Source organism: Puntigrus tetrazona, chromosome 7, assembly GCF_018831695.1.
Source record: "Puntigrus tetrazona isolate hp1 chromosome 7, ASM1883169v1, whole genome shotgun sequence".
Lineage (NCBI taxonomy): Eukaryota > Metazoa > Chordata > Actinopteri > Cypriniformes > Cyprinidae > Puntigrus > Puntigrus tetrazona.
The window spans coordinates 17,048,918-17,061,110 of record NC_056705.1 but is presented as its reverse complement, the minus strand read 5'-3'; the positions used below and the strand labels follow the sequence as shown (position 1 = coordinate 17,061,110).

Below are 12,193 nucleotides of genomic sequence, written 5' to 3'. Positions count from 1 at the left end.
CTAGTAACTTATTACTACTGAAACAGGCCTAACACCAGATTATAAAACTGCCAGAATAAAATTCCCAAAGAGTAGCTACTTAACATATCATACATAACGGTTTGACTAAATCAGAACGATCAGTCCATTCCAGCAACAGTTAACTTTCTCATTCGCCAAAGAAGTTATGCTCAGCTCTTGGCACTGAGTTGTCCAGTTCTGATGATGTCACTCAGACCTCTGTGACCCAGAGCTGGGTGTATCGGCCATGGTTGCGCAGGAAAGCCTTTCTCTCACTGCGGGATGTGTTTTTCTGGGCAGACTGCGAGGAGTCGCTTTAACAGTGGGCGATTATTATTTAACAAAGCTCTGCACTGGACACACACTCCTCACCAACACACATATACATACACCCCTGAGAGAGAAAGGTGTTAAGACCATTCAGTAATGTGCGCAATCGCAAAAGTACTGGGCACACACAGACAGACAGCACAGAGTTATTTACACATCATATCGCAGGAATCAGTATGTGTGTGCAATGGAAAGTATAAAGGAATAATCATATTGAGCAATGCCTATGTTTACAAAATGGCATCCACTACCACACCCAAGTTAGGCGAGAGCTAGGGGCGAGGTTATAGTTAACAATGACATACAGCTTTTAAAAATCATATGTTGAGTAACAATATTTGGGGAGAGAGAGAGAGAGAGAGAGAGAGACGAGGGAAAGTTAGGTAGAGAGAAACTCAAGCCAAGAGAAAAGGCCATTTCAGGGGGGCTCGTTTAAGCTATGGTGACCAAACAATTGCTTTATTGCCTCAGTGAGAAGCCAAAGCATTTTGTTCTGGCACGAAGCTCCTCAGATGTTCTTTCATATGGCCTGGCAAGGTTAAGGTAAAAGAATAAGCTTGGCCACAATTCAGCAGAGCCACCTCCTTCGAGAGCTCCCCTATGCACCCTCAGTGATATGTGGCTGAACAGGGACAGCACATTAGCTTAATGGGCGCACAAATGACTCCTCCGTCGTCATAGACGTGCGCCTGGACAGTTAATCCAAAGGTTTCATCACTGTGGTTCAATGCGCCCAAGCTGACACGCCGCCACTCTCAACAGCCGAATGGATCATTTCAATTAAAGCCAAAAATACCAGTAATGACTCAAGCGGTGATTAAGTAAAGATGTGTTTAAGGCTTAAACTGTTCCATACATCAGATCAGTATGGGTAGAGTGCAGATGTTTAAGATGCCGATTTGCTCTACTGAGATCTTTCTAATTGCATAATTTCCTGTCTCAGGACCTCAGAGCTATTATTTTAAATGCATATATAGTTTGCTCTGGTTCTCTGTTTCTATTTGTGCCTTTATATTAGACCTTTGTATAACACATCAAGCATGGATCTCAAACCTGGATCTCAAAAATTATCCAATGTCATGTGAACACTTTACCCTTATGAAAAAAGCAGTTTTGCTTTTGCATTTATTTATTTATTTATTTTTTACAAAGAATTATGGAAATAAAACACTTTAAAAGAATATGCTTATGCTCAAATTGAATGTTTTAGCCTGCAGTCTGCCTGTCAACCGCATTGAAATAAGAAAAAAAAAGTAAAATTTTTAAGTGAAGTAGGGATTACATTTACAGTATATCAATTACAACCAGAGCATATCTGTGCATGCAAGTGCTGTAAGAGATCAGCATCTTAATTCAACAAATATATTACACATAACTACTTCCTAGCATAGACTTTAGTCCTTATTGTCTCTATAATCACAAAACTGAATTCGAATGGGTTGCAGGTGTCAGCACTGATAGTCACTTAGGACCTCAAGTTCAATCACAGCTACTTGCTTTCTTTTCCTGCTTAGCTTTTAAAAGATTCTCCTAAGCCCATCATTCATTTTTTTCCTATATGTCATTTTCTATGTATACGTTAATACCATAAAAGGCAGGAGGGCAGAAGCTCTATGAGAGTGGGAAACCAGATGAACTATTGAGAGTCTGAGGTGCTTAACCGTTATAATGTATTTCATCATCACATCAAGCTAAGCCAATAATGGCCTAATGTATGTCTATGCAATCAATAAGGTTTGCTGTAGAGGCGGGAAGAGAGAGATAAATCATGCTCTACTGTGCAGAAAGTCATTACATATTAAATATATGACAGATTGATGTCATAACTTTCATAAAATGAAATGAAGTGCAGTCTAATTTTTCAGAAACGCTTTACAGTAGGGTTAAATTCAGAGGCATTAGTTTTTTTTTATAGCATTTATTAATCAAGGTTAATATGGATTTATAAATACACTATTGATAATTGTTAATTTATGTTCATTTTTGAAATGATGAACAGTCAGCCTGTCGCTATTGCAGAATATAGTCCAAGTCAAATATATATATGCCTAGATGTATAAAAATGCATTACAACACACAAAATAAAACAAACACTGCAGTATTTCAGTAGCACTAATGCTAAAATTTAACCTAACTTATTGAATGTGTAAAAGTAATTCGCATTGTAAGTTCATGATTCCTAACAAATGAGTGTTAATGAAGTCTTACGATTTTTTTTCTAAACTGCTTCTCTAATTCGTTTTTTTCTTTTAGGAATTAGAACTGGTTATACTGAAGAAACTAGAATGAAAGTAAGTGGGAGAACAAGCTGTGGAGCTGTCAAAGCTTGAACTGAAAGCGCAAGATAAGCAAAGACAGTTCTGACACTGAGAAGAGCCTTTGCTGTGAGGTGCTTTTATACGCTCTGTCTGGGCATCACATGTTTGTGATTATTTTTGGGAAGTAATGAGGAGAAAAAGGAGAGAATACGAGAGAGGGGGTATTTTAAGCAGATTATGAATATAACATCAATGTGGACTGTATCATCTTTGTGAAATGATGTTCTGTGGAAATTCACGCGAACCTGTCAAAATATGAGAAGGGCGCCGTGCAGGAGCTTTTGAAAAAGATGCTCCTGAGGGAACAAAGCATTATTAAATGTTCAAAGAATGTCCTGTAACTAATGAATGTCCAGGATTATGTTTGGCCATTGAAAGGTACTTCAAGAACTTGAAGTGTAGTGACATATTTCTCTTCCTGAAGAGGGTCAAAAGAAGAGGGGGAAAAAACCCACCACCCTTTAAGTCCTGCAGAGCAAGTCACTTTGTGTGTCATCTCTCTTCCTGCCTCTGAAATTCACAATGCTTATCAAAGCACGATGAGACATGAGAGCAGCGGGGGGCGTCAAATGACCTGTCACTTTCACAGGGTTCCTCCGTCTCCCGAAGATCCACACAGAACGAATCTGATATTGAACAGGGCACCGTTCATGTGAGCGACACCATCTGTCTGTGAAGAGGTCCCATGCTGCATGTGAAATCTGATGAGAAGAAACAAAAGGGAAGGGAAAGAAAAAAGGGCAAAAGAAATTTTCAACAGTAGAGAAGCAAGAGGCAGATAAGGAAAGGTTCCTCTGTCTCTTGCTCTGCTTTATATTACTTTAAACTGTGACACCTGTAAAAGACAGCATTACCAACTCGAGGCGATGAACGATTGCCAGTTCGTGATACATTTCAGCAATTGTCACGGTCCTGTGCGCAATTATGTTTCGTTTAACATTGGCACCGAACAGAAAAGCACAGGAAGACAAACATCCCGCTGAAATGCAGTTAAAGCGCCCGATAAACTCCACGCCCGCTGAATCACTCCTCAGGACATAACAAGGAGGTGTTTCTCCGCATTCCCCTCATTTGAGTTCTGGCTAGAAACACGCCACTTAAGGTCAAAGGTTATGATATTGACTAAAACAAAGGACAACGCAGTAGAAGAAGTCAATTAAAAGCAAATTAAAGATAATTATTGCATTTTAATACAGTCGGTTTTCCACAGCTTAAGATCATTATGGGCTTGGACAGCATCTCCTTCCTCATTAGAAAAATATGTTTGCCTTTTGAGGAGATGAAGCTCCGGTTTTCATGACAGAGGGATTGTGGGGAGAATGCTTATGTAAATAAACAAATTAGGAGGTGCACAAACAGACACACACACACACACACACACACACACACACACACACACACACATAAACTTGCAGTCTATTAAGCCAGGCTGCAGACTAGCAAAGTCAACATGTAGCTCCAATCAGAAACACCAGGGCTCCCAGCACTCAAGGTTGTCTTGGCACGAGGACAACATTACAGCACATAAACAAGGCTATGGGTCCATATCAAGGCTCTGTAATTGTTATGAGCTGGGCTGAGAAGAACTGCCTTGTTTTTACTGCACGCTTTTTACTTCTGTTGTACGACCAAGGGCCCAGTGAGCAAATCTTTACAAGTCGTGCTGGAGTCGTATAATATAAGAGAATCTGGCCATTGGGAAATAAATAAATAAATAAATCTAGAACTAAATGACACAAACCAGATCTAGTCCAGTCCAAAGTGTGTTTTTCAGCCTCAGCGGTTTGCCTCTTTCGCACCTGCAACACTGTAAAGTAGGCAATGACAATATTTGACATGTCGCCGATTGTATTTCATGACCCTTTAAATGAAGTTAGCACTCTCCATTTGTAACGTCTGGCAGTATTCCCTGAGTAGCTGCTAATTCACACTCCTGGTGCTTGTCAATTGGTGCATTCAGAAATGAGAAAGCATGATTTCACTTGAATAGCATGGAAATAATTAAAAACAGCATTACACTGCATTCATCTGCAGACAGCTTGAGACTGACCTCATGTACACATGTACACAGATAGAGAGGCTCATTGCTTGGAGATGGTACTCGGATGCCTGGTAACCCAAATTAATTTTCCTCGGCTTGCTAAAGAACCAGAAACTCGCACAACATGCAAGTACGTCTATGCAAAATCCCACCCATGAGATGCATTAAACCTCTGAAGAAACCTCTGTACCGAGTAACTCAACGCTCGCTGTACTGCTGATGGACGAAAAAGGGAACGGAGGCTTTGAGTAATACAGGCAAGGGAAGAAAAAAAAAAAGTTGGACAAAAGCACATTGTTGTTGTTACATTAATCTGGATACAAGAATGGGAATTTTCCTCCTCATTATGATCACACGCTGCTGGGCAAGCGGCTCCATTTTCTTCCCCCACCGTGCCCTGGCAGCTCGAAGCATCCCTGCTGAGGCGGCTTCCTCACCGTGATGAGTTTTTGACAGGCTTTACAGCCGTGCCAGGCCAGACAGTGGCTGAGCAGAAAGCTGGCAGTTTTTTGGCGGTTATTAATCTCCCCATCTCTCTTGCTCCGTGCTTTTGAGGCAGACCAGCTAACTCATAATTGTTATGCAAACTTCTTAGAGCAACAGTTTGTTTAAGCACATGTGGACTATTATTTGAAACGATACAATTTTCCCCCAGATCTGGAGGATCATCTCGAGAACAAACATTATCTTCTGCAGGTGTAAACCCCGCTATGGCAGATATTTCGTAGTTATTAGATCTCTAAGCTAAATATACATCTACAACTCCAGCATGCATGTGTATCAAATTACCCATTACACTTTTAAGATGATTTAGCTATTGAAAGGAATTGGAAAAAGCTCAAGCCACTAATGGCAACAAAATTATGCTGAATCATCTCATTGAGCTCCCACGAGTAAAACGCACTAAATACCAATATAAGAGATATCTGATGGTTGAGAATAATTGCATTAAAAACCTCTTCAGACAAAAAAAAAAAGAGAACCCTCTCTGTCTAAATGACTGAAACAGAGGGTTTTATTCAGCATGGAAACAGAAGCACTGCTGCCATCTGCTGTCTGTTTAGGGAAACAATTTTTGCATGTCTGGGTGGGTGAGTACTGCCAAACACTTTATCAAGGAAAAATATATAGAATGCAAAGTGGCTCCATACAAAAATTCTGCATTCTCTTATTTAATCATCTTCATGTTGTTCCAACTTCCAAAACTGTTTCTGCAACATTACATACATAAAATATATATATAAAATCAGTTTTAACTGGGATAAGTGGATGCATAAGTGAGGCATGACTATTTAATCACTTTACATGAGATATGCGTCTAAAATGTTATTTTTTTCATTTTTCATCAATAACTACCTTAGAGCGCTATGTAAAAATAAAATGTGACAATATGGTAATAACTAAATATGATGATGTACTGCAATGTACTAAAGCATCATCATCTGAAACAATCTTGGTACAATCACAGTATTTTTGTCAAGAGTATTAGTAAAGTCAAAGAAATAAGGAGATAAGCATTCTAACTCCTTTTTCGTGCATTTATGTATTTCTCTCATTGCACTTTTGTACAGACTTGAGGGAGCTGATGTGGGATCGTCAGTCTTTCCTGATCATATGACCACATTGCTGGAAACATCAGGAATTAAATAAACAGTGTTTTTTTTCAACAGCATCCTGATTTATAACATTTCCATTTAATCCAGACATCTCTACAGCCAACAGTCAATACTGAGGTTTCTCATTCAAGCACTGATACACCCTCTTCTTCCTGCATTAGCAACCACTGTATCATAACCACACTCCAACCAAAGATTTGAAAGCAAATGTATTGATTAAAAACTGAATCATTGTCCTTGTCTTAATTAGCCTAAGGCCGGCAGTAAACATAGGAAGACTTCTTGGGAAGTTAATTGGTTTACAACTAAGTGCTGTATAATTATTGCTATCAAAACCAGACGGATTTGAAACTACAGAACTACACAATGACACGGCTGATTGTAATGTCATCTAAATAAAACATTAGCCTAATGGTCCTCATCCAGGGGGCCCTCAACAAACCTTCAGTTTAAACTTAACGGGAATTATTCAGCCAAAAATTTTTATTCTGTTATTCTGTATACAAAAGCATTAAAAATACAGATATACATTAAGTTCAATTTATTACTACAGAAGTACAAGAGCCACATATCGGATTAAATGAAAGGGCCTTATTCTTGGAGAAAAAGGGGGACCTTAAGCCAAAAAGATCTGCATTAGTGTATGTGACCTGCTCAGAGTCTCATTAGAGCTCAGATTTACTGTGAAACTAGATCTAGAGTAGACACAGAAAAGGCTAGGGAGAGGAACAAAGACAGATTTATGTCTCAAAGCAGTGATGAATCAAAATGCCTTCAAACCAGATAAAGTAGCAAGAAAAATGCATTCTTCCAACTTTATTCTACCCTGCATAATTAGTTCGTATTCTCTGCTGCATTGCAATGTGTTTTCATTGGCAAAAACAGTATCCTTTCATCCTGTTCGCAGCTTAAAAACTTTGCCCATTCTCCGAGGGCATGATTTCACACTTGCGGTAGATGAAAACCACTTGCAGATGACTCCACGAGACGTTTATTAATTCGAGACGTTGGGCGTGGGGGCATGTGGAAAGCAAAAACTGCAGCAAAAAAACAACTTGAAGACACTTTCGGGACGCATGCTTGAGACCAACTCAAGCATATCTATGTACTCACGAGCGGATCAGATCAGCACGGGAATCTAGTGTGTAATTGATAACAGTCTTTTTTTCCTCTGTATGCAAGGTAGACTTAATTAATACCACATAGAGAGGAGATTCTTTCTGGACAAGACTGACATATTTATCACGAGACGTCTGGATAAGGCACTCTGGAGTTCGTCACACACGGTGTCTAAACACTAACCTGCCAGATGTGTTAGGACGTTTTTTTCTGAGGCAGCAGTTCCCATCAACGGGCAGAAGCAATTACCAGAGGTTATCACAGGTCATCAACTGCAGAGCGGCGCGGATTTGGATTTCCTCCACCTTCAAGCTCCTTTTCTCCATTTAAATATAAAGTTTCCTGAACAATACGTGAAAGAAAACATGTTGTTTACATCCTGAGAAGTTGAAAGAGTGAATTTTAAGAATTTTTATTAGCGCTCGTGGCTTTGGAAATCGCATGTACCATATGTCACGTCTATCTGTTGCCATCCCAGAATGCATTGCCACTTCATGCCGTAACATGATCTAAATAAAATCCAGATGTACTCCACCAATTGGTCTAATTCCTTCAAGCCTCAATATTTCACATTACATATATTAATCATCTGAGGCATGTCACAGATTTCTGCACTGATAACAACATCCCTCCCTTCAAACGACAGCTGACTCATTCCAATCAAACCAGTGGGGCGCTTATCAAAACAATGCTGCGAAAAGGGAGGGAGACAGACATTTCCCGGGCTGTTGCACTCAAGTGACAAAACATTAAGTGCTTCCACCTTTAGTTCATAAAACTGTGGTTTCTGTTATCTGATTCAAAGAACCAATCACAAGCTTTAGAGGTCAATTCAAAGGTTTTTTAAATAAACACTAAGAAAGGTCATACAAAAATATTCTATTACCGTCTTCAGAATAACACACAACCTACACCCTTGAAGTTATGTCTGATAAGAGCTTCAAATTATATTATTCTACACAAGACAACAGGTGTGGACCTGCCGAGGTATCGGATTTTTTTTGGCATTAGCTTGCCAAGATAATCTGTTACTGTTGGACAGTAACGTTTCCACATGCAAAAAAACGGTCGGTTTTCGCACAATAACTCTTTACTTGATTCAACCTGCCGTTACGCATCTTCAATGGCAGAATCTAAGACATTGTCAGCGCAGTTCATGAAGAGCCCTCCTCTTGTCCTCAGGCTGAAAGCCTCTCTCCAGGGTCCTGAAGCTTGGGCTCTAGGCCTAGAGCTGGTCCAGGGCAAGGGGCCAAACATATCAACAAGCCAGTGCCCTCTCTGTAGGGCCCCACGATCAGTCCTCCTCAGAGGAAAGCTGGGCCCCATCGTCATGCACCTCTCTGTAGGCTGCCAATGGGCCTCCTTCTGGGTTGTAACTCTCCATCTTCAAACTCAGACCATCTGCCAGCTTCTGGGCCGCTTGTTTGGCCTGCAACTCCTGAAATGAATAGTATACACAATAACATAAATGTACTTCTTCCTGAATACAGAATGAGGCAGAAACACCCACACATGTGGCAAACATGCATAGGTTTTATACTCTCTGCTGGGTGTGTTCAAGCAGTACATCCTCACTCAAAATAGTTTTGTGGGACAGAGGGTTTTTGAGGGCTCAGATGCTTTGAAATGTCATTTATCACTTTCAAATCATTAAAATCTTGGTTTCTATTATTCTGCTTTCAGCAAGACACCTTCAACCTACCAGGTGTTTTCTGGTCTGCTCTCGCAGAAGGTCAGTGGACTCCTCTAATGACAGCAGCTGGGCAGGACTGTGGTGCAGAGGTGGAAGTTGGGCGGCAGTGATGTCATCCAGGTGTTTTCGGTCTCGTTGTCTTTTGGCCTCTGCAGTAAGTGGCGTGGCGCTGCCAGAGGCCGAACTAGGTGACGAAGACTCAGATTTTATGACTAACCTAAATACAACACAGACAGTTATTTTTAAAGTGACTTATTAATCATTTAAACTCCGTACTGTAAGTTAATGTATTTACTGTGACTTTCGATTCCAAAGACAATACCTTCAAAAAGAAAAATTAAGAAAAGAGAGGTTTCTATGAAGGAAAATCAGTTGCAAAACTCAAGAGCTTGCTCATTTGAATGTGAAAACTTGTCATATTAATATTTGTATTTGTAAGATCACAGCCCTGATCTGAAAAGCTGAATCTCTCGATTTGCACACACAGACAATAATCAGAAGTTGAAGTTACAGATTGTTATAAATTTGTAAAATGTAATTTACATAAGAGCTGAGCTGGGGGCAGGCTGGGCTAAGAATGATGACATTTTATTGGTCGATGTCTGCCAGCTATCGAGACTTGCCCTGCAGAAAGAAAGCAATGTTGCAACTCTGGTACAGCAATATTACACTGCAATATACATTAGGACATACATACGAAGGTGTTGCATTATTTGTCTACCAGATAATACCTGAATGACACAATGAATGTCTTAAAATCCTGTAAAAGCTAAGGATATTTAATGAAAACAAATGATTGATACATATGCATAAAAAAGGTTTCCTTCTGCAGGGCCAGTGGCGATGGCTGGCGTTGTTCATTAGTCAGACATCGACCAATAAAATGTCTTCATTCAATCTCTAACTTCTGCATTTACGGTCATTTTGTTTATGTGAGTGACATTTTAGAAATTAGAAATTACACTGGTGTTTTAAATATTGTCTGTATGTGCAAATCGAGATTCAGTTTTTCACATTAGAGCTGTGAGTATAAATTTCAACTTACAAATATTACTATGACAAGTTCTCGCATTCAAATTAGCAAGCTATCTAGTTTTGAAACTGATTTACCTTAATGGGTTTCTGACCCACTGCTGAAAGTCCAGGTAACCAGAGCTTATCACATGCAAAATTAAATCCATATAAATTAAATGTTTTAATCTAAGGGAAGAAGTTCTATAAAGAAATATAAATCACTTTATATAAAAAGTAGGACGAATCACTTTGGTTCTTGTGCACCATGAATGCGTGTTTGATCTCCCATGTGTGCCATCTGTAATGTGTTCTGTGTGTATCAAACATTGTTTCAGTGTATCTGCAGGATTTGAAAAATCAAGACTTTTTAAGACCTGCAAAAATTTAATTAACATCATATAAGTGAGATAAGGCAATATCCATGATAAGTTTTTTATAGCCTTAAATGTAACGCAACTAACTTTTTAATTTTTTAAGGATCCATGCAAACCCTGTTGTTTAGATGTAAATAAAATCTTAAATTAAAACTCATATGAAGGAATCTCGACACAAGACTTGGATTAAATTACTTTACTCATATGGATTGATTTTACAAAGCTTTTTAAAGACATTTTTTATCTAACAATAACATAAAAAACATTTTTGTGTGAACTATCCCTTTATTGCTTTATATTTCAGATTATTTTCAAAGAAAGCACAAAGCTATGCAATGACAGTGTTGTTCCACTCACTGGTTTGGTTTGAATCTGGGCTTCCTCGTGTTCACACTTTTCTCTGTCTTCTCCAGAACTTCTATGTAATGTGGTTTCTTCTGTTGCAGGGTTTTTATGGTGTCTTGGTGGGAGCCACTGTTACTTTCATCAAGAGTTACTCGGTCAAACGCCTCCACAAGCTCTGTGTCTTTCATCAGTGAGGCTGGTGCATTCCCAGTGGCTGTTCCCAGTGTTTCAGCAGCCTCCGGCTGGGATGTCAAAGACTCCTCTTGGCCCAACAGACCACCATTTTTCTGTATGTTAGCTGCATCGATATTGACATTGGCTTTGTTTCTGTCATGGGATGGGATAATGATGTCTAAATTGGATTCTAAATGCTTATCTGTGCTTCGCTTGGCAAAGGCATCTTGATATTTAGCCTGAAACTCTGTCCGGACAGAGATTAAACTTGCTTGTTTTCTTTCCTCCTCCTCCAGATGTCCAAGTGCAAGGTGTACTTTCTCCACAAAGTCAGCAATTTTCTTTCCCTTATCTGGAAGGCTCTGAATAAATCTCCTAAAGAAAAAGTACAGATCACATTGTATCACATTTATTTACACAGCACGCCTGAACGTTTAAAGCAGCCCCGCGGTAATAACCGTGTAAATAACAGGGCGCACACTACTGATTTATCACTTTAATAAAGTATCCAATTCATTTGTATCACATATAACTGGGTCTTTTGTGTTTAATTATAAACTGTCCCAGCTGTGTGACACTGAAAAACGCACAGATGTATGATAGTTAATAGACTAATATGAAGGTAAGCGCGCCAACAGATTTAGAAAACCAGAATATTCAATCAGCATAATAATTTAGTCAGAAATATAAATCCTAATTTAGCTATATATGCACATTATGAGTTATAAAATTAAATAAAATATTTATATATATATAAAATCGCTTACTTATTAGACAGTAACTTTTCCTGTCGTGACAGTATCTCCAAGAGCTGATCTTTAGTGTTGCTGCTCAGATCACCCACTTCCCCTTGGCGCGCTGTCCAGGCCGACGACATGATCAAATCTGGGAAAGATAAACCAACAAAAATCTCACGCTAATACGTTCACTCTAGCCTTCGTTGCTGATCATCATACAGGACGTTAGAAATTCACGTATGCCGCCATGTGTCAAAATAAGCGGCAACAATGAAGCAAGCGACGATAATACCACACACAAATATGTCACATCCATTACAAAATAAAAGACTCAGTGCAAAAACTATTAGATGACTGTTAGTCGGAGTTCTTAAATGGTCATTTCCAACAAGAGCTTGTAAAATTAATGTTGTTAATTTCTGGTTTAGAAAA

The 12,193-nt window shown here is 39.2% G+C and overlaps 1 protein-coding gene across 5 annotated transcripts; it reads right to left on the bottom strand.

Annotated features, from left to right (window-relative positions):
* Window positions 1-677: 677 nt before the first annotated feature.
* On the bottom strand, window positions 678-12,050 carry polr2m (RNA polymerase II subunit M). Of its 5 annotated transcripts, none has more exons than XR_006251468.1 (5): window positions 11,792-12,050; window positions 10,863-11,399; window positions 9,127-9,334; window positions 7,608-8,862; window positions 678-3,349 (listed from the first exon to the last, which is right to left on the bottom strand). XR_006251468.1 is itself a non-coding variant. In XM_043245691.1 (4 exons), exons 1-4 carry the CDS (start codon window positions 11,899-11,901, stop codon window positions 8,719-8,721), a joined length of 999 nt encoding a protein of 332 aa, XP_043101626.1. In that variant the 5' UTR covers window positions 11,902-12,050; the 3' UTR covers window positions 3,358-8,718. The 5 variants fall into 5 exon arrangements, 2 of the variants coding, with proteins under 2 accessions (XP_043101626.1, XP_043101627.1); XR_006251469.1 differs by lacking the exon at window positions 678-3,349 and having other exon boundaries at window positions 3,358-7,766; window positions 7,872-8,862; XR_006251470.1 differs by lacking the exon at window positions 678-3,349 and having other exon boundaries at window positions 3,358-7,766; window positions 8,519-8,862.
* Between the last annotated feature and the right edge of the window lie 143 nt (window positions 12,051-12,193).

What these genes read in the sequence shown, in the direction of transcription:
- polr2m (XM_043245691.1), bottom strand. Translation starts at nt 11,901, where the DNA reads ATGTCGTCGGCCTGGACAGCGCGCCAAGGGGAAGTGGGTGATCTGAGC. An exon ending in CCCAGATTCAAACCAAACCA is followed by an intron (nt 9,335 to 10,862) that starts GTGAGTGGAACA and finishes TGTTGTATTTAG; the next exon opens with GTTAGTCATAAAATCTGAGT. An exon ending in AGCAGACCAGAAAACACCTG is followed by an intron (nt 8,863 to 9,126) that starts GTAGGTTGAAGG and finishes TATTCATTTCAG; the next exon opens with GAGTTGCAGGCCAAACAAGC.